The sequence below is a fragment of the Labrus mixtus genome, chromosome 20 (assembly GCF_963584025.1).
Source record: "Labrus mixtus chromosome 20, fLabMix1.1, whole genome shotgun sequence".
Classification (NCBI taxonomy): Eukaryota; Metazoa; Chordata; class Actinopteri; order Labriformes; family Labridae; genus Labrus; species Labrus mixtus.
In genome coordinates, this window is record NC_083631.1 from 4,613,773 (window position 1) to 4,636,366 (window position 22,594).

General features: G+C 41.4%; 1 protein-coding gene across 1 annotated transcript; it reads right to left on the bottom strand.

Annotated features, from left to right (window-relative positions):
* Window positions 1–1,448: 1,448 nt before the first annotated feature.
* On the bottom strand, window positions 1,449–5,205 carry sox8a (SRY-box transcription factor 8a). The gene is made up of 3 exons (XM_061026385.1): window positions 4,510–5,205; window positions 3,913–4,148; window positions 1,449–3,776 (listed from the first exon to the last, which is right to left on the bottom strand). Exons 1-3 carry the CDS (start codon window positions 4,923–4,925, stop codon window positions 3,037–3,039), a joined length of 1,392 nt encoding a protein of 463 aa, XP_060882368.1. The 5' UTR covers window positions 4,926–5,205; the 3' UTR covers window positions 1,449–3,036.
* Window positions 5,206–22,594: the final 17,389 nt, after the last annotated feature.

Sequence of the window (22,594 nt, forward strand, 5' to 3'; positions counted from 1 at the left end):
AGTTCCTCCTGAAAGTATTTGGCAAACACTGGTGAAAAAAAAAAGACTTTGAGGGAAGAAAAACAACAAGTCGTTCTTGAGCCACCCACACCCCATCTGCTGTGGTATTATCTTCTTTTATTATCTACAGATTATGTGCGCTGATATGATTTCTACAGTTTGGTCTGCTGGTCATTCTGGTTGTTCTTGTTGTGTTTTCTTTTTGTTTGTGGGGCACTGTGATATGAGACAGCAAGGTGGGGGTGGCGGGGTCCTCCCCCATGTGCATCTAATCGTCCATTCAGGACCCTCTTAATGGCTTGTCAGTTCCCCTTGCCCTTCCATTTTCTGTCCAATTAATTCCTTTCTAGCTCTCCGGATAAAGGGACACAATGGGGCCCCTCCACAGCATAATGAATCATTAAAATTCAGCAGCGCGGCCCTGGCACTTGGCTTCTCCCGTGGCTGGTTAGGGACGGCTGCTTGGCATGCATGCCAGGGCCAACTTGAGCATTCTACCCACTGGACCAGAGGAGATGGGATCTCTCCTCATTCCTCTGTAGTCTGCCGTTTAACGCAGAAATCTCAACTTTTCTACTATGGAAGACGTTGTCACAAATAAGCGTTGACCCCCAAGGGCCTGAAAGGTCAGAAGGCCCAGAGAGTGGCACCAGAAGTGCAAGAAAGCTGCTTATTGCAACATGTGTCAATTATCTTTTCCATCCTGTCTGTTTTTCTGACAGAATCACACTTGTTGAATCTATAAGCTATTTTTTTTTGTACTTATATTAAATGTACAAATTGATCTGATTTTCAAAGTTTCTTGTTATATTTCTGTTACAGTTATTTTTAATGGAGGAGATGTAGTTCAATGTAGGTCCTCAACTTATCCTGACACTTTCCCGATATCTTTTTGTCTTTTAATCCAGCAATGGTTGAGTCTTTATAATGCCACATGGTTGAGATAAATGTTAAGCACAATGTCTCGTGACATCTTCAAAATGCTTCTTTTGTCACACCAACAGTTCAAAACCAGATGACTAATAAAAAAACGTAATTTGAGGCTCCTGGAACGAGCGGATGTTTGACATTTTTGTTGAAAAATTAGTAAAATGATTCATCAATTATCACATAGTTGTCATTCACTCAATTGTCATTGAGTTAGAATATCTAGTCAATTTTTGCAGCTCTAGAGACAAAGCTAACTTCTATCCTCTGAACGGAGTCCACTAGAGATGAGATAAAGACCAGCTGTAAGAAAAAACAACAAATGTGCATTTCCCCCCCTCTCTTTAAGAAACTGTTCAGTGCTACAATAACTGAGAATAATGTCCTGTTCCTAATGCTGACTTTACAGATGTCAGAAGCTACAAAGACAAACTGAATTATTTATATTCCAAATATTCAAGTAGAATTATGAACAAGTCTGATCTAAATTAGACCGTAAATAAGAATGACAAAGACAAATATCAAGAAAAAGTATCTCATTTATTTATTTAAAAAAAAAAAAAAAAAGGCCAGCGAATGGGTTAGCTGTGCATGTGTGAATGAAACTCTAGTTAAGAGAACAACAATAATTTTCACAGCCTTCCTCAAAATGATACACCAAAATAATATACAAAACACAGTTCTGTGGACAAAAGACTTGGCGTGTGGTGCTCCACACGATTCTCACACAGCGTCTCACAGAACATTTACAAACCAAAGCTGTCAGGAATGATATCAAATTAAGGATAAAGAATCGGGTTAAGTGTAGTTTCTGGTGTGGATTGTGTGCTGCCTGGAGTTTGTTAATAGTTCAATTTCACATTTGAAATACTGACTGAAAGCATTAGAAGGCACAAAGCCGTTTTTTTGCGCGAGACTGCGGCAGTGAGTTGGCACTTGATGGTCGATGTGATAAAAAATGGGCGAATGTTCACACACACTACATCTCCTCATTAAAACGCACACACTCCTCTTTATGTAATGGATGAAGATCAGAAAACGTGGTTTTAAGTACCATATGGTGTGTATTTTCATTATTATCTCTTTTAAAGGAAATGGCTCACACATACAGAAGCACTTTGTCTCCCACACAAACTCATGTGTGCATGTACACACATATCCATGTGTTGTCCATCCACGTATACAGGAGGTCCAGCTGACATGTCACTCAGAGTGTGCGGTGTTATTTTACCCCATTTCCTTTAACCCCAGATCATGACTAATCGCAATTAGCCAAGCGTAGCCTCCCGACACCTGTTCTGTCCTGTGCGAGTCTGTTGGTCCGGCTCAGTTTGCTTGGAATGGAGATGTTTCTGGAAGTTTGTCTTAGACGGAATGATATCAGAATCGTTGAACTCGTACTGTCCTTCACTTCAATTACCTGCTATTCATTAAAAGCCAAACAGTACTGTAAATAAGCAAACCCACATTACATGTGTTTATCTACTCAAGAACAAATAAAAGGAACCAATAATGCAAGAACATAAATATATATAAGACTTTTATGCCAAAATGTCACTAAGATTCATATGAGCCATTTAGTTAAGACTGATCCACTGATGCAAATGTCCAAATGTGCTGCGATACAGCTCCGGCCATTAATGTAAATTTTACTGCAAATTCACACAATTGGTCCGTGTACATTCTCTGATGTATCTGCTTCTCCATCTGCTTGGCGACAGAATTGAGCCAAAGTGTTTCTCTCCTACACAATGACGCAGTGGCAGGCCATTTGCTTTTACCTCAAGTGTGCGCACACACGCGCACGCTTTAACGGGAAAAAACGGGGGATGTACAGAATGTAGGCGTAGGTGACATTTCCTCATGGAGGAGTTTGGCTCACCAACAACAACACACTTTGTCTTTGTGTATAATGTCTGACAAGTGTGTGTGTTTTATATCGCAAAGATATAACTTTGTATAAAATCAGCAGGCACTTTTTCTTTTTTTTTTCACGTTCAAATGGTCTCACACACTCTTCTCCACCTGCTCCTTACTTCCTTCATTAGTAGTGCATCAATCTGAATGAGTCTCTGGTGCGAGTTGACAATTTATTTATTTTTTGTCCTCTCATGGTCGAGACAGAGTGGTGTAGACGGGCTGGTCCCAGCTGGAGGTGGTGGGGCTGTGGGCAGGAGCCATGGACAGACTGTTGAGGATGGGGCTGCCGTAGGGCCGCCTGGATGAGTGGAAGTAGGGGTACTGGTAGAGGCTAGAAGGGTAGCCTGAGTACGGGTTGTAGTAGTTGGAGCTCTGGATATCAGTATAGTCACACTGTGAGCTGGAGAAAGAGGAGGAGGCTGACGTGGCCGAGGTAACACAGGCCTGACTGCCGTAGGAGCCATAATCGGAGTGAGGAGGGGACCTGTGGGAGTGCTCACTGTAGTGACTCGGGCTCAGTTGCTCCGTTTTGATGTGGAGTCGGTGCTGGCCAACATCTCCAGCGGCCGGAGAAGAGGAGATGGCGCTCTTGCGGCTCCACACTGACCCGTTGGCGCCTGCATGGCTGTATGAGGAAGCGTAAGAGCCACCAGGCGCCGGACCCCCATGGCTGTGGTCTGAAGGCAGGGCGGAGGAGCTTGAGGCGTGGCCGTTAAGCGGGAGGTACTGGTCAAACTCGTGCACGTCAAAGGTCTCCATGTTGCTGATGACATCAGTGCTGAGCTCAGAGATGTCGACATTGCTGAAGTCGATGTTTTGCCTGCTGCTGTCAACCAGACGGCGGCCTTCATGTTTCAGATCCTGCTTCACCCCGTGGTGCAGGTCTGTTTTGGGAGTAGTGGGTGGTGTAGGGGGACCATGAGGCTGCCCTGAGAGGAAAAAGCCACAAATAAAGGACAAGAGTTAAACACACTAAATACAAAATGATCCAAACAATTCACAGCAGCCTGAAACATTTAGAATCTTAAATAAAGCAGGTTGATGTGTTGTTTCTGAATAACATACCTGCATGTTCAGGGTGGTGGTGTCCGTCGGTCATCCCTGCCAGTCCTCCCATCCCGGGTTCAGCTTTGTACATGTGATGTGCCAGTTCTGCCCCTGAGTCTGAGTCGCTCTGGCCTGGTTTCACATTCTTCCGTCGCCGGGGCTGGTACTTGTAGTCTGGATGGTCTTTTTTGTGCTGAACCCGAAGCCTCTCTGCTTCTTCCACAAACGGCCTCTTCTCACTTTCTGAGAGCAAACTATGGTGGACGCCCAAAGAAAGAAAGAAAGAAAGATTAAAATGTGTGCAGTCAAACTAAAGAGAAATAAAAAGTGAAACTTTGTTGATAAGTTTATTTAGAGGTGTCAGGAAATAACTGCTTTTTTTAACACTTAATTTTCTCTAGAACCTTTACCTACATTCAAAATAAAAAAGTAAGATTTAGTAGAAGACAAATAAATTAAATAAAAAGTGTAATTGCTAAAAATATTTTTGTTTAATAACTTAACTATTTCCAAATATTTAGCCATGGTCACGTGATCTCCTTATTGTTACTTTCTTTTAATCATATCAATTTATATCTATTTTTTTTCTTAGAATAGTATAATATGTCTGCTTACCGCCACAGTTTCCCCAGAGTCTTGCTCAGTTCGGCGTTGTGCAGGTGTGGGTACTGATCCGCCAGCTTTCTGCGGGCCGCTTGCGCCCAAACCATAAACGCGTTCATGGGTCTTTTGACGTGCGGTTTATTCTTCAGAGATCCGTTCCCTCTCACGGGCATCGGCACCAAGGACCAGTCATATCCTTTGAGGACCTGAGAGACGGCGTCCCGTATGCAAGCCGGGAACCGATCATCGTCCTCGGAGTCCAGCTTCTTGCCCAATCCAGTGAGCAGAGATCCTTGCCCGTCTGAGCCCGTCGGTGAGGACGGAGCATCGGAGTCGGACTCGTCCTGGGACATTGAGCTGTTTGAGCCCGATGGACTGCACGGCTGGTCGCTGACGCACTTTTCATGCTCTTCTGTCATTTTCAACATTATTTATTCAGCCCTTTTTTGATTTAAAAAATCCGAATAATTAATTCTAAAGACAGAATTCAAATTTTGCCACTGAATTCAAGCGCGCAACCAAGTGGCCAGTGCGCCTTTTACGCACGGTGCGCCACAATAAATTCCTCCAACACTTTCGCTCAGTACGAGTCCGTTGTTTTCCTTCTGCCTCCCTGTTTGTTTGTCTTCGTCAGGGTTGTTTTCCTAGGCTGTCATGGGAGGTGCAGTCGTGAAAGTTGTGGTCCACAATGTGAGCTGAGGAGCTGCACGTTACAGCAACTTGAGTTGGAGTTTTAAAATCATCCCTCCACCCTCCGCCCGCGATTGGCTGGAACAAATCACCACTTCCCCCCGATTGGTTCAGGCTTTTATGTATGCTTCATGATTATAATGATTTTCTATTTGTCATTATTGACACAGTTCAGTTTTTTATTGCACACGTTGTGCAATTTTATGATGCTGTTAGAAAAATAACCATAGTGATTATTTTAACCAGGGCTGATACTAATAAGAATGATTACTAGAGTATATCAAAAATATAATTAAATTCTATGTAAAAAAAAAAATTAAAAAAAAGTAATGGAATAATTCTTAATAGTAAATAATGATTTGTGCAAATAGGCTTATAATTTCACTTTTATATATATATATGGTTTATTTTCTGTCTACACAGGAGTTCATCTCTTAAAATAGTTTTTTTTCTCATGAACACATTAAGTGACTGCCAGACATGAAGTGGTCTGAACATAATAAATGTGCAAATCCAGAAAATAATATTTTTTTCCTTTTTAAAGTCATACTTACTTAATGAGAGAAGTACTAGGTTAAACATCTTACTCAAAAATTCCATCTGAAAAAGTAACATTATATAGAAAGTTTAATATTTCATATTTAGGATTTTCAAAGAGTTGAAAGAATACATAAGAGTGGGTGAATAATCTTTATGTGGGAAAGGAATAGACGCATATTTGATAACTGTCATAACTAAAACTGATTGTATCTGTCTAGCACATTGTATCTGTCTTTCATCAATACAAGCATACAGGCCTGTTGGGCCCTATTTACAGCTTTGGTATTTGCTCCATATTGAGAACATGAGGTGAATTTGTCCCAGCGGTCTGTCAATGTTCCCTCTAATCACCAGTGTGCGTTTTTTTACGACACTAAAGATATAGAGAGCAGGAGAGATAAGAATGTAGATGAATCAGGCCTTTTGTTAAAGGTGTCTTTGTATTCTCGTATTGTGGGGTGATTTTTATCACTGAGGCTCCCTGTGAAAAGATGTGGTGTGTTTTTGCTGGACGGCAGTTTGCTCTGCTTGATGCACACTGCAGGTGGCCGAGGGAAGAAGGCAGATTGTTACGTGGTTCTGATATAAATGGTGGCTTTTTCTCTGAGTTGACAGCAAGAAAGGGATAGGCTTGCACATTAAGGTAAGACGTTTGAATTGTTTGTGTAAAGAAGGATTACGTGTCTGCCTTTTGGGAAGCATTCGATGTAAAATAAGCTTCTTTTGGTTAGGTGTAAGTTGAGTAAAATGAAAGTGTGTCCTGAGCTGCTTGTCTTTCTAACAGCTGCTGTCAATGCTCGTGCTTTGGGTCAAGTTCAGTGCATGTGGGGGTGTGTGTCAGTGTGTGTGTCAGAGTGTGTGTATGAAGATACAGACAGGGAAACGGCTCGTTGTCAAACATGAATGACTCTGGCTATGTTCTTGTCGCGCTCCACACATGGAAAGTGTTCCTTGGTGCAGGCAAGAGTTTTAACCCATACAGACTAACACTTACACACGGTGTGTACACATGCACGTTATGTCAATGTGTAGAGCTTTAAGCAAGCCACAGGCACATATTTAAACTGAAGCACCAGATATTTGATATTCATTTTTCAATTTCACAAGTTCTCAGTCAATAATTACTTAGTTGATTTTATGCCATGTTAATTGTGGGTCCTTAGAAGTCACCCAGTAAGTGTAAACGTCCATGAATTGATCAAGTATCCCAAACATAGGGGACATAATTTCTGTCACTTCAGCATACATTTAGTCAAATGTTTTTCTTGTTCTGTGTGTGTCGCATGTACTGCTGGAAATCCCTGTTCCCAATCACAATTGAAACAGAATCAACTGTTCTTGGCTCAAATCCTGCCTCTCCACAAAATTTCCCGGAAATCTTTTATGTCAGGGCTTTGAGTTATCCTGCCGACAGACAGACAAACAAATCAACATCATTTGAACCACTCTGTCATAGTTCAAAAGTGCAAATTCAGCCCATTTTAAAGCAATATCAAGAAACAGACTTAATCTCGGCGGCTGATTCTGTTCCTTCCTCCCCAAATCACCTCAGACTCAGGATGAGCCAGACATGAATGACAGCTGCCGTCGAGCCTTTTTCTAAGCTGTGAGACAGTCTTGGTTTCTGGGTAGAGAAAAGGAGACAGACTTAAACAGACTCCAGCCGTCCCCCCTTCATGCCTCCCTGTATTGTGGGGAGAAACTCTGGCCACAGTTTGTGGTTCTCTGGGCTCTTGATTAGAAAAGGAAGGAGCAACAGAGGAGAGGTAACCGCGTATGAACCCTGAGTGTCCCGAGCAATGATGGAAGGTTTCAATTTTCCTATATTCACAAAGATGCATCTCAAAGGAAAGACCAGGGTAAAGATTTTCAGATTTTCAGTTTTTTCCAAAGCTTTTGCAGAGCATGTAAGTCCATTCCTCCTGGGCCCTAGTCACATCTACCCTACATGTAAATTATACTCTCTGGCTTCTAATGTGCATACAAAATTACATTACACAGTCACCCACAGGAATCTTGCCCCCTTTGGTCTCTGCTTCTGTGTTTTAATACACTTCGGCACATTTCTTCACTCTGCCCAAGTTATTGTACAGTGTGTTGAGAAGATAAATTGTCATAAATTGTCACAGCATTTCAAGGCCTAGAAAAGAGTTTTAGATGTGTTGGGAGTACTTAAACATGATGAGAGGTTCATAAAGGTCAAACCCTGAGTTTGATACGTGATGCTATGTCTCCAACTAAGTGCTTTGTTCTTGTGCAATATGTCTCATTTCTGCACCACAAGAATCCTGAATTCTTTTACGATTTTTTACAAAATGTTTCACATAAGTAACAACTGTGAAAACCTGTCTCTGCAGCCATCACAGCACCCAAACCCTAACAGCAGGCCTTCACTCTGTTAAATAATCTCTGTGATTGCACACTGAGTCAGTGTAATCTCTCTGAACCGTAGAGACTGGCATGCCCTCTCTGTCACCCAGACAATCCCAACCACCAACCTAACCACATGTGGAACTAGCTCCTGGGCTGCTAACAAACCGTAATTCACTTTGGCACCACATCAACCAGACCACTTCTATCTTTGGTTTCACACACTTAAGAAAGGAGTAATTAGCACATAATTTACAGTCCCAGAAAATGCAACTGGAAGGCAAGGATACAATATCTGGAAACGATATTTTGCAGCCGTGGTGAAGTTACGGCGTCTTGCATTGTTGCAACTTTTTGGTAAAAAAAAAAAAAAATCACAGGATTTTCCAGCCAGGTTAACCCGATCAAAGCAATCTCTCAGAGATGAGTGCATCTTTTCCTCCTTAGTGGTTCACGGCCAAATCCCAGTGAACACTGAACCCTGACAGACCTAAATTAAAAAGCATCACATTGACCAAAAAAAGACAATACAATATAAAAATACTTCAAAAATGTTGGATATAAAAGAAATCAAGAAAATTACATTAAGCAACAATAAGACCTTCAAATATAAAATATATTCAAATCTCCTCAAATGGTGTATCTGCAATTTGCACCTAACAGTGAAACAGTGAAACTCCTTTCTACAGACACAGATCCCTCTACTGGTCTTGTCTAATCAAATTAGATTCTGTATAACAAATTAACAAACAATTAATTTAGGCCCACAGTTTGCTCTGTCTGTCTTGGGCACAGCCTGAAGTTGCCCTGGAAGCCCCACGCAGGGATGTTGTGGTGGGGAAATCAGCCAACAGTCTCTACACCGTTTCACCAATTTATCAGTGATATGCTTCAGACATAACATCATTTGTGATTTATCCTAATTTGCCTTTTTGTCAAATGGATAATTTGCCTTTATCCTAAAAAGTCATTTTTTTCTTATAAATATTTATCAATTAATTTTACTGTTGTGTGTTTGTGAATTTTGCAATGTATGCAACGTACTCTGGGTCAGGTCTCATGGAAAAGTCTGCATAAACTCAAACTCACAGAAGGTGCCTTAAATTTAATTTAAGGCATTGTAAAGTTGGCATCAGAGCCCTCATGCACTTGATGGTTTGATTGTGGGACAGCACTAAGTACCTACACTTTCACCGGGAACGCGACTCTAGATCTGAATGTGGAGTTTTGAGATTGGGCCAATCCCTGCTCAATCTCCAAACCCATGGACTATTATCTGACGATGAGTTACCCTCTTTGAGCAGCAGCCAACCGTTAGGAGCTTCTGGTTGTGACGGCCCTGGCTATGGGGTTTTTCCAGCATTTAGCAAAAAAGGACATCTGGCCGTGACTTTCTGTCCTGCTGTTGTAGCAGTCGGACGAGCAACTTGAGAAGCAAGAATGGAGTTGGAGTTGAGAGATGATGTCTCTTGTCCTGATTGTTTGCTTCATCTAAATGCAGCTATCAGTCTAGAGACGTTAATTAAGATCAATTAATAGTTGTCAGACGACAGCCGATGGAAGTTGGGATAACTTTACAGTTGGTTACGGTATCTTTTTTTGCTCCCTACTCACAAACTGTATTTTTGCACAGATCGAATGGCAGCAGAAACTCTAGCGGACAAAAATACCTGGACTTCACACAGAAACCAGAACACCTCCGACACACATCTTGTCTCATGTTTCCAGATTTGGCATTTCTATACAGAATTTGTAAATAGGGATTCATCTCTACTCATCCCTTATCTGCATCGCAGCAAGTGGTTGGAATTGTTTTACCAATTGGACTGTGGCCAAACGTATTTTCCAGGTTTTCTACTAAGCGATGTTGGGGACCTTGGGATGTTTGACTTCACTGCTTCTAATCACACTCCAGCCTGGCAGCTGCTGTGTGTTAGTACCTCCCACTGACCCCTGACCCTGCACCATCCTATATTCATTCTATTAAAACACCGTAATGAGGGGTTTACTGAACCAATTGCAGGTTTTATTTAAACCTATTAGCAGCTGCAGAGAGGGGGAGAGGAGGGGCGGCACTGTGAGGAGGGGAGAGGAAGGGAGTTTTGGAGAGATTGGAGGGGGAGTGTTTGAGACTGAAGGAAACAGTCGAGAAAAACGTCTCAGGGTGTGTTTGGCCTTAAGCCACACTTGTTTTAATGTCATGAGTATAAAAAGAGCTCAAGTGTTTCCAGATTATTTGCTGTGTTTTTCTCCCTGATGCGTAAGTGTTTTGTGATGGCAGCAGTTTCTCTTGTGATGGTTGCGTATGTTCATATGAACTACAGGTAGCAGACTGACAGGTTTTGGAGGCTGCTGTGGGAGCAGGTCAGGAAAGATTATGTAAAGTCATTCTTTACTTTCCCAGAGGCTTTCCTGCAAAACCTTTGATCTGCAAACCGTTAGATGATGTCTTGGTTGTGCCGGAAACTCCCAATGACTCCACATGTAAGAACACTTTAAATGCATGTATCTGAGGTGTATAATGGTTTGAGTTGTTGACACAAAGTTTCAGTTTGAACGGTGGTAAAGGTAAAGATCAGAGTTTATTATCAGAGAACAAATCAGGGAAGTTCGGTTTAGTCCTCTGCGTGCCGTAGAAATGTCCATCTCTTTTTTTTCCCCTTCTGACATGACAGTATAAATGCTAAGACGCTCAGCAGGGATGACACTTCCCATGGTATATCTTGTCCCAGAGCTGTCCCAGGAGAAGCGTGGGTGTATGCGGGTTCTTTTTTTTTTGTTTTGTTTTTACGCTTTCTGATCTACACCCCCCTCTTTCTGTCTTTCTTCCCTCTCATCTTCACAACATGTGTTCTGCATAAAAGTTGCGGTGTGCTCAGTCTTCCACATTGTCTACTTTTTTGATCCTTGATTCACATAAATCATCTCCCTAATTTGCCTGTGAATTAGACGGTGCGGGACATGTAGACATTTAGTGCCGATCTCAGGGGCAGCGAGGGAACAGAGAGCCCACCCCTTGACTTTACGGGAAATGGGAGGCCGCTCCACAAAAGTGGGACTATTTAGAGGACTCGTCAGGCTGTGGGACGTTGCCTCACAGCGCTAAGATAACTGCGGTGGATTTGTTTTTATTTGGAGATAATTAAAACAAGAATAAAAATGCCATTTGCACTGCTCATTTTTATGTCCCTTTTATGAGCACAAGACTGAGCTAATGTGCTCATGCCTACACATGTTTACACATTCAGACCAGCACAGCACACATTGTATGATTCATATACTGGAGGGTAATTTATAAGCTATTACACTGATTATTGGTGAAGTGGATCAAATTCTCCAATTAGGCTCTCGGTGTACCAGCCAAGACTTTCAATGTTTGGAGCCTGTCTGTCTCCAGTCTGTCTGTAACCTCTATTAGAATCACTACATGTAGAAACACATCGGCACACCTGCTGCTGACCACATAAAGAGGCTGTTTGTGTTGTGATCGTTTGAGTTAGGGATGTAGTATATATTCTTTAATAGGTGTTTCTGCTTTGAGACCATTTTTATAGGTTGATGTCAGTTTACATTACGGCCGTTTTATGTTCATTGTATTCCTTCATTTTCTCCAAAATCTGTCTTTACATGCACAATGTTTTCTTACTAAGTAATAATTCTTTGTAATGTATTGAGGAATTTTATACGCACACATTTGTTTTTGTTTTTTAAAGATTTATTTTTGGGCTTTTTGCCTTTATCTGATAGTACAGAGGAAATGAGTAGGTAACATCTGTGCCCCTATACCCACACATTTGTTTGCATTTTTTTTTAGCTTGTATAATGTCTTTATGAGTGTACAAAAAGTCCAGACTGTCCCATAAGTATCAGTTTTGTTTTGTAATTATATGCTCTTATATAATAACAGTCACGATGGTCAACAACAGAAGTTTAATTTTTTTGTTGTTGTTGTTTCTTTGACCTTAGTCCTTGTGTTCATCTATAGGATTGAAGTCGATTCCCCCACTGGATAGCTGTTATATAATTGCCTTAATTTTGTTAATAATGCAGATTATTGAAAGTTATAGACTCTCTGTAGATTACTAAATGGTTCGGGGATAATTTGAAGCTTAAGTAATATATGCCCCTCCCCCTTCCACAAACACATATCTTGCAACTGACTTATACAAGCTGTCTGTAGTCACTACGTGTCCTTGTTCCCCTATAAACACCCATCAGGCTCCGCATTGCTGAGCACAGAAACCATCAATGCAACATTATCCAGAGATTAGCACCATGTACCGACACGGTCAGCTACAGTACAGATCTGCTGAAGAGAAGGCTCAAATTAAACTGCAGTGACTGGCATGTCGTCACCATGGGAATATAGTTCAGCGTTTTAAAACTGGCTGGGGCAGCAGCTGTCAATCTCACTTAATATTATTAAAACTCCTTAAATGAATAAATAAAACCTTTCAATCATTATTTTTTTTTCTTTGTCTTTTTGAGAGTTTATGTGATCTTTCAGCTGGTGTAATGATCCCAGCCAATGAATTTCCTAGTCAGTACAACTAACTAGTCTAAAGGTAAGAAAATACTACCTGCCAAGCTAACTGTTGAAGATCATCTGAAATAAACCATAATGTATTGTAATTTTCTTTCCAGTACTGCCTGTATCAAATACAGATCAGTACAGATGAGGCTGTGTGAGGGTTGGATGTGACTGTATTTACTGTAAGTATATGAATGTAACTGATTTCTTTTAACTCACCCTCAGCAGCATGCAGTCTATGTAAAAAGCATTCCTGTAAAGCACTGTTGTGTTTGTGAATCATCGTCCTCACTTCCTCACTTCTAAAGAAGTTGAACTATGAAAAGTTACCTCACTCAATCTGTCGTGACTGGTAGTTCCACTGTAGCATACTTTCTTGATCCATAGCATGCAGCATCACTTCTATACTTGCAACAGTCACCCACGGACATCTCTTGCCTCAGGCAGGGAAATACGGAAGCACTTACTAACCGTTTTCCACTGGTAGTAGGTACTGGATATTAGCCACTTCACTATTTCAAACTGTTTATCCGACCCCTAGAGACACGCATCAACAAAGTCTCCAACATCTACAATACACACGAATTCAAACATCCACAAATGTGTGTGCATAAAAACCTGAAGCAGGTTATTTATGTAAAGTCTATAACAGTTTTCACACACTATCTCCTGAAAATCTTCAGCACGTTTTAGGACAGCCTGCCCATGAAACCTTCCTGAGTTGCTTTTTTCATGCATGTCCCTTCTTGCATGATTTTTTTCCCCCTCTGCAGCAATCATGATGTAAAAAAAATGAGCTGCAGAAATCCAAGATGGCAGCGTTTTTGCCTTGAAATCAATGCTACGTGTTGGTCAATTGTTCATTCTCACATTGTCATTGAACAAATGGGGAAAAAAAAGAACATTCTGGTAAGCAGAAAGAGTATAAAGCAGCTTTTTTTACTGTACATGCAAGACAACCTCATCAGCCCTGACGGTTGCTTGGGGTGAACTTTCCCAAATGATCCAGCTGCGTTTACACATCGACTCACCTTGACTTAACATGGAAATTCTACTTTTACAAAAAAGTCTTGGCCGGGTTGGAGTGACACATTTGTCCGTTTGCGTTCACACATACAGCTCATCATGAAATTTACAGAATATTTTCAGAAGTTTTTTGTTTTGTGTTTTTTTTAACATTTATGTTTGGGCTTTTTATGTCTTTATTGAGCTTAGACAGTGGATAGAGTTGGACAAATAGAGTGGGGAATGACATGCAGGAATGGAGACCCTCTGTAAATGGGGCGCGCAAACTAACCGCAAGGCTATCAGCGCTTCAGGACATTTTTATAGGTTTTTGTTTGTATGAAAACACTAAAATAGTTCTTGTTTTTTTCCACTATTTTAAATCTATTTTTGGCCGATCTTTGCCCTTATTGGAAAGGACAGTCGAGGAGAGACAGGAAATGCTGGGAGAGGAGAGTGGAGGATTACATGCAGCAAAGAGCTGAAGCCACATTCGAACCCATGGCCACTGCATAGAGGGCCTATAGCCTCTGTTAAACTGGGCTTCATCTACTGAGCTAAACCTGCGCCCTGGTTGTTGTGGTTAATTCTGACCATGACTGCTTGGTGGATCACAGCTACAGGTCACATGATGTGGGAGTCCAAGATCACCAAGGTCACTTCCTGTTCCCTTTAAGAGGTGCAGAACTTGAGCTGGGGGACAAAAGAGACCAAGGAAGTACTTCTGTTGCATGGAGGACATAAAGACTCTTTTCAGATCACCACAAAGTCTGACCTTTTCATTCACAGAGGAATTTAACTTTCCCTAGAACTAGCATGCTTTGGAAATGTAGCGCACTCCTCCACCTCCTGTTGTGTTTTCATACAAATCCTGACCTGATACTTGCATATGTTGTTTATGCTGTTTTTGTCTGTTAAGAGTTTCATAAGCAGACAGAAATCATATTTAATGGCTGGATCACCTTTGTTGAAGTTCATCAGAGTTGAACCTCCTCTGACTGCTGACTCTGTTCAGCTCTGAGGATTATCAGTGAGCAGATGAAATTACATATCTGCTGCAACTGATCAACATTTGATTCAACTCAACACACTCACCTTGGATTACCTCTCTGTTTTCTCCTCTCTGTTTCTCTGTTTCTCTTAATATGTAACTTTATTTCTTTACAAAACATTTGAATTTAAGTCTACTTATTTTAGCCAAATTGAAGACATACTAAGCACTCCAACCCCTATTCCATCTACAGTACCTCTTGTATGTAAAAATTGCGGCCCATGGGGCATACTTTTTTTTTTTTTACAAAGAATATAAATCTACTGAGCTATAGGGTCTGTCATTTAACAAAATGCTGCTTTGTGGGGATCTGCAAACCTTTGTTTGGACAAACGTTTTTATTTATTATAATGAAGAATATGTCATTGAGGTTTTTATTGATTCATAACTTTGTATATGCTTTTGAACCATTAGCCTCCTTGTTTGGTATGGAGAATACATTCATCATTTGTAATTTGATAATGATATGACCCTCTAAATCCAGACTGTACATTTAACAGTAACAAAGCAGAATTCTCTTAATTGGAAAAGTTGTTTATGTGCTGCTTTTTTATGTGTATGTGCATGTTTTTGTTGGTATATGCAGCATATATAGGATCTTTTAGTAACCAGTAAGTTGTTCACATATGCCTCCACATGCTTTGGATGAATTGGTACAGAATTTAATCAGAACCAATGACCTGGGCCCCCCACCCAACAGCCTAACTTTTGCTGCATGGTGCATTTATGGCCTCAAACTCAGGTACATGTATTTATGATGGCAGTAAAGTGTGCTGCTGTAGTTAATCGCCTAATGGCGTCTCCTTTCCTCTGCCACCAGTAAGTCTGGGTTCGGGCCACAGGGACCGATTGCTGGAGTTGGGATGGGTGGGGGGGAACTAGCCCCTGTTTTGGGGAGTTGAAATTCTGCAGAGCATGACTGGGTTTAAATTAGACTGGCTTCATTATTTGGTTGTGGGAAGCCCAGTATGACATGTATGTGACATGGCATATTCCAGAGGTGTGAGTGGGAGGCCCAGGGGGAAATTTCCTTAATGGGAAACAAATGGGCCACAGCTCATGTCACTCTGTATCTGGGAGGACGTGTTTTTGTTTTGTTTTTCTTTAGGCATTCATTTGCAAAGGTGTTTTGCATACACCTGTTATGCAGCTTATTTGAATAATATTCACGTATTATGCCATGCAGTCTACTTTTGTATACCTGCATATGCACAGGTGTCATGGCGTTTTTTTAAGTATTAGCAGAAATCTTTTGTTAGGGGCAAAGCATGATTCTGATCTATGAGCGCCTGCTACTGTATGTAACTTTGCATGGATATAAAATATGATCTGCAAGTGTCAGTGCTGCTGCTGCTGCACACCAAGCAGAACAGTTACCGCCCTTTTCCTCTTTCTGTCTCCACTGTCCATCTTCCCTCCTCCTTCCTCTCTCCTCTCCTGGTTGCAGTTGTATTTGTGCGCCTTGGGAAGATTACAAAGAGGCGCTTTGTGAGGGGATGCAGCTGCTGAAATTCGACTAGATCCAGCTGAAGAGAGAAGGGAGCAGGTGGGTCAACAACGCCACCCTGCCGTTCCCAGAATATCAGGCTGCAGAGCTGTGTCCCCCTCCCCCACCCACACACACACACACACACACACACACACACACACACACACACACATCCTCAGTGCACCCCTACCCCATCCCAGCACACACAAACAAACATTATACCATGTCAAAATACAAACACAGTAACACCCACGAAACAGCAATATGCACATGTCAGAGGACTACCGCAGTGGAAATACTGCCCACTCAAACAAGTGTGCATCACTGGATTCATTCATGCGGTGGGAGAATGTTGGCAGAAAGTTAGAAAAGCAACACAAAATAATTACAACAACACACAAACAAATCTCTAAATGCTGCCTCACTAAGGTCTGCTGATACTTAGTTGTGGCTTTTGGGTGTTTTTTATGATTTAATTATGAGTTATAACGAGGTTAAAGTGTGGCAGACAGAGTGTCAAAGTGTTGCAGAAGGCAGAGGAAGATCCTGTCAGCTTTGTGGAGTCAGGCTGTTAACAGGTCGGGATGCTGCCAAAATGTTGGCTTTTTGCATTGCAAAGGGGACTTTGGTAAGATGACCCTGATCCGGCTTTGGTGGAGGTGGTGGGAGATGGAGGGAGGAAAGGAATGAAAGAGAGGAGAGGAAGTCCTGCAGGCTGATAGTTCTTGATCTTCTTGAGGCGGATAAGATGTCACACCATTCTCTCTCTCTGCAGGGGCAGCGTTCATTATGACATGAAATGCATTAATACAGAACTGTCATTATTCGTTATGGGTTTTTTTTCAAACATGAAAAAGTCTGGGATGCTTCAGATCTTCAGACACACAACGAAGTAGTATTGAAGTTAAAGAAAGACAATGCTCCCAATTTCCTTCATTGTCTCCATCTTCACCCTTAATCTGCTCCAGCTCCAGACAAGCTGCTTTTATTTTTTACACAAAAATTCCCTGGGGAAACACCGGCCAAACTATAGCTGGATTCCTTGTATTAACTTTGCATATGCTTTCTCTTTGCCGTCATGTTCAATAAACAAGCTTTTTGATAATCATAAAAGCAATATGCTAAAACTTTGTGAAGGAGTTGGGCAGTAGAGAAAACTGTGTGCTTGGTGAACTTTTCTTCAGCTTTTCTGCCTCCTAAAGTTTCGCTGTATCACTAATGAAGCTTTTGACGCACGTCTCCCCTCCCCCACACCTCAGCACGTACCCATCCCCATTCATGAGAGCCATAACTCAGCCTCACTGATAATAACTCCTTCTGTCCTACTCAGAAAATGCTTGAATGTCATTTCATACACTATGCCCCACAGGGTTATACGCTGAATGAATCAACTGTCTTACATCCCGGTTCTTAATATTCTTGCCTTGAAGTACTTGCAGACATTTATATAACTAGTAGGGATGCAGCGATGCATTGATTGAACAACGTTATCGACCGATATTGATCCTGTTGACAGACATCCACACATCGGCAAATGATGTGGTATGAACCGATGTAAGTAGTCGATGTTTATTTGTTGTGCCAAATCATTTTAATGATGGAATATAGTACATATACTGTAACTACTAATTCAGAAAAGAGGTTTATTATTAGGCAGAGAAAGTCACCTGTTGAACAAACTCAGACTTGTTTTTTATTGTCAAGAGAAAAAATGGTGGTATTGTGGGAGTCTTAAACCAAAAGAAGTGATGAAACCAACATATCAGAATCAGCGTTTGGCTAAATAGTAATTTCAAACATCGGTATCGACCCTGATTTTCCCAATCCGTGGATGTCTATTAACTAGTTAATGCACAAAAGTAAATACACAAAAGCATCCTTACTTTGTAATATAGGACCTTCTTGACACAGTTATTTTAGATTGTTTTTAAATAACAGTTTGAATCCATATTTAAATTATTGTCATTTAAGTTGCTATAAACTTTTCTGAATTGTATTTGGTTGCAATTTGCAGGCAAACTGCAAATCATTTAGCATTGCAAAACTCAGAACAACGGGTCATCTCAGATATAGAGAAAGAGAAACTTGTTTTAGAGAAAACAAGTGTGCGCACATTGACGCATAATGCATACAGGTGCAGGACAATAAATAGTTTTAACTGCAGGACAAAGAGAAAGGTCCGCACACTGTTAATCTTCCAGTGAGCTACTTTATTTTAAACAGTGCAACGTTTCGATCTAAAGTCTCTTCCTCGGCAGAATCATCAAGTTGTCATTTCTTCTATCATTTACTGAATAACTTCAGTTGTTGTTTTAGGGTCAGTAGTCTTCTTTCACTTGTAGGCAAGTAGTTTTTGTTTAAAAAATGATATTAAAGTGATAATATTGTTACAATCACTGTCACTTGCAGGTTTCTCTCTCAGGCTTACTGACATAATGCTCCAGGTTCTTCTTCATTTTCAAGGCACCTGTCTGCTTCACCTGATATAGCAGACACGCCACATTCTGGGTTCCTCACTTGCTCAGATTACAGTTTGTGTGGAAGTGTGAGAGAGATCATCATCAGAAGGTGGATTTCAAAAAATGCAGACTTCCAGCCATCTGGATCTCCATCCCTCCACATGTTTTTAGAGTGTGGGAAGCTGTAAGAACGTGTCACTGGTCTATATCAAATCGCTAAATATTTCATCAACTCTGTGCTTAGTCGTGGGTGTTTTTGTTAACAGTTATTGTTTGAGTGGGTTTCCTTTTTTCATTGTGGCCAATTACTCTCCCATCACTGTCATTTGCATTCATTTACATCAATTCATTTGTCATATAAAATTTGTCTATGCTAAGCAATCTGCGTCCAGCCCACGCTTATAGAGTTTGACAAAATGAAGCCATATGTTGATGATGTGGCACTGTTCATATGTATTGGGCTTAGCACTGTGTCATCTTAACCCGCCCTGGGCTGCAGCAGCAGAAGACGAGCCACATCTCACCTCTCCACTATGTCTTCACTGTCAGAGTAATGGTCTCCACATTGCCTATAGTGAAGCATCATGCATGATTGCTGCCATTCTCACATCTGCTTCCTGGAACAGCGGCGGGGAAGTCTCCAAAGAGCTCCCAGCAGAGTGCGGGGCATGTGTGCTCACATACGAGGCGAGAGTTTGAGACAAGGGCTTGCCGGCGTGGTTTATTTTCAAAGGGTAGCGCTGAGAATGTGTTGAGAGGTTGAGGAGTTGAGAGAGCTCTCTCAGCTCTGGTTTGGGTTTCAGCTCCCTGGGACACAGCTGGGAGGTTTGGGGGTTAGAATTGATGTGGGGGTCCACAAGGATTCAGAGTTTAGACAACAGCAAAAACAAGGCAGCATATTATTTTTAGTGTATGTGGGTGGAATCACGAAAGACACAGACAGAGTGTTAAACCTCGCACATAATGTTTTACCCTATCATATTTACAGGAAATAGTTACCTGATTCTTGATCATCTCATTTTGTGTCATTTTATATTTAAGTCTCAGGTGAGGGGAAAAAAATGCAAACAACCAAACTGAACTGAAGCAGAACAGGGAAGTGTGGAGGCCAGCTAACTGTCATATCTGCACAGTTAATTTCCCTATTTCTCAGCAGCCGCAGTAACATGTGTAGCGATAGGCATCTCTCCAAATGGGCCACTTTGCATTGAAAAAAAGGCCTTGGCCAAAGGAAAAATGTACAGAGCAGAATCAAGTTTATTTGGTTATTCAAAGTCACCACTCTTCTTCTTTTCTGGGCCTACATCATACCTCGTGTTTTTTCAAGCTGCCACAGCAGCTTTGAATGCGAAATAAGATGCAAAAGGGAACATTTGCATCTACAGGACAGTTTCAACACATGCAGCAGAGAAATAAATGTTGACTTAGACACCTTTTAACATGAGGCATGGTCATTTTAGGTGCTTAGTGTATGACCTCTCTTTAAACTGTATATCCCATATTGCAGAGAAAGTGAGTGTGCTGGAATTTGAGAGCAATGGAAACCTTATTTAAATGCATACCAATGTTGTCTTCTGCTAAATGTTTTTATTGAATTTGTGAGGAACCTACTGAATAAGTCTGCATTAACGTGTCCAATTAAATTAGCTCTCCAAGCATCACGCTGAAAGTAATGTTAGCAAAATAACTCAAATCAAAAGCAAGCTGAGCAGATTTAATAAAAAACACTGGATTAATTTTACATTTAAGAAGTGTTTTACCGACTTCCATTAAAGTAGAACATACACATTAACGTGACCAGATAGTGTACTTGCATGATATTTTGCAAACTGTGTGGAACCTGCATAATGTATTTTACCGTCCTTGCGTGTCCAACTAAATCAGCTTTCTACAGATAATGTTCTTCATCTGAAAGTGTGTTGGATGCTTACTAATGTTGGATGGTATTTCAACTTTCTGTTTTGGTCATCTGGCGCTCAGGACAAATCATCCCTTCTGTTTAAGATCTCTATTATTCTTTATCCTCGCTTTTTCATCTTTACTGTACTTTCTTTCTTCTTATTTTACACCCACCTCCACAATAAGCTGTGTCACACTATACTGTGCATCTAAAATGCAAATGGGGAAGCAAGACACTCGGCATGTCTGGATTTCTTTTTTTTCTAAAACAATTCCTATGGCTTCTCTGCATTTGTTGCATTGTATTGCCTGCCAAACAGTGAGGCTGCCACAGGGCTGCCGCCTGTGTTTTTTCAATCAGACTGGTGTGGACCTGGGAAGCAGAGCAGTGCCATGGTGGAATTCAGGTGCCAAGAATATAATTTTCCTTTAAGTGCTTACAACTGTAAAAACCAAAGTTGATTCCCTGAGACTGAAAGTAATTACAGGCTGCTTAAAAATGGAGAAAAAGTCCGAGCTCAGGAGTCAAGACACATCATCTGGTCCGTCTAATTTTTGTTTTATTTGAATGTTTTAATGTTGAAGTCGGCCATTTATGTTGGCTGTGTGTGATTCCTCTGCAGGAAATGCCACTGGCTGCGGTTAGCCCAAACGACTATAAATTGTGGAAGATATATCGGGCTTTCATATCAACACTAATGTAAAAAAGCATGGTCTGGAATGAAGTTGACTATAATATCCTGTCTCTTACATCTGCATGTGGCTAATAATCCTTCCATTTACATTACTGGCTCCATGTGATTGACTGTGTCTCTATCAGCATGTCTGAATGAATTCCAAGCTGCTGCTTTGTCCTCACTGAGAGATGATTTTGGCCGAGAGATGCACCAAATGTATCCTGTATTTGTAGAGTAGCAGAGGTTGGGAGGGGGGGCTACTTCAGGCCTGCAAGAGCGTGACGGTGCACCTGTCAGAGAGGAAGGCCTGGCTAATCAGTGTAAGCTGGACGCTGAGTTAACATATGTGCTGGGGAGACCCTCAGGCCAGCAGGGGAGGGGAAGAGGGAGGGCAGGCCTGACCTAAATTACTTTAATAAAAAAAAGGAGGATGTGGATGGAGAATTCCCCTAATCATTCCCCCACCTTCTCACCGCTCCTTCTGTCTTCCCCTTCCCCTCACACTCTCCTTGTTTCTGTTATTGCTGTGAAATCATCCTGCAGTTGACATAGTGATTCCATCCTTTGCTCATATTTGCTGACTCATCTCTTCTGTGAAACCCGCCTTACTGGGAATATCTGGCCTGTCATTGGTTCCCTCGTGTCTGATAACGTTCAGAGAATATTTCCCTGCTCTTTCTCTCTGTCTCTTTCTATCTATTTCTCCCGGACTTTCTCTCTATGTTGAGTCATTTTCCTGGGAAAAACAAATCAGCACTCCGGCGAGATTTCCTAGAATACACACTCTCCAGTTCTGTTGACGAAGGGTGAGGTTCTTCTTCTCCTCACCTCTCGAGGCAGGACCACACAGCGTGTGAAAATCTGGCCGGCAGACACACCTCGGTTTTCACGTGCAATACACAATACATGCTTGTTTTCCCAACACAAATGACTCACACTAGAGATGCACAATCATCTTCACTCTGTTGTAGGAATAACTCGGGCTTAGCTGTGAGTGTGGGTAACGCTGCAGGGTAATTATCAGGATCAGAATTTGAATATGGTCAGCAGTGGTGCAGTCTAAACAACATGAAGGAAACAGAAGGTTTGTCTGGAGTTCAGCTATTAGCATGTTAGCTCAGTCTGCCAAATCGAAGGAACGTTTTAAATGAACGTCAGATGTGGTGAAGTCTACCTTACCCTCATGAAAACCAAGTCATTTCAGTTGTTTATCTTTTTTTAATTTATTGTCCATTTCTGATGGACTCTAGATTTTGACTTCAGCTCTGATTTGATTAGGTGCACTGCCTTTGTGTTTTCATGTGTCTGGTCTAGCTGCATTGGCAGACACATCCAAACACTTGTTTCTTTTCAGTAGTTATTCCAAATGACCAGCATTACTTTTCT

Coding starts and splice junctions, on each gene's coding strand:
- sox8a (XM_061026385.1), bottom strand. CDS start 4,925: ATGTTGAAAATGACAGAAGAGCATGAAAAGTGCGTCAGCGACCAGCCG. Junction 4,149..4,509: donor ACTCTGGGGAAACTGTGGCG/GTAAGCAGACAT, acceptor CGTCCACCATAG/TTTGCTCTCAGAAAGTGAGA. Junction 3,777..3,912: donor CCACCACCCTGAACATGCAG/GTATGTTATTCA, acceptor TTTTCCTCTCAG/GGCAGCCTCATGGTCCCCCT.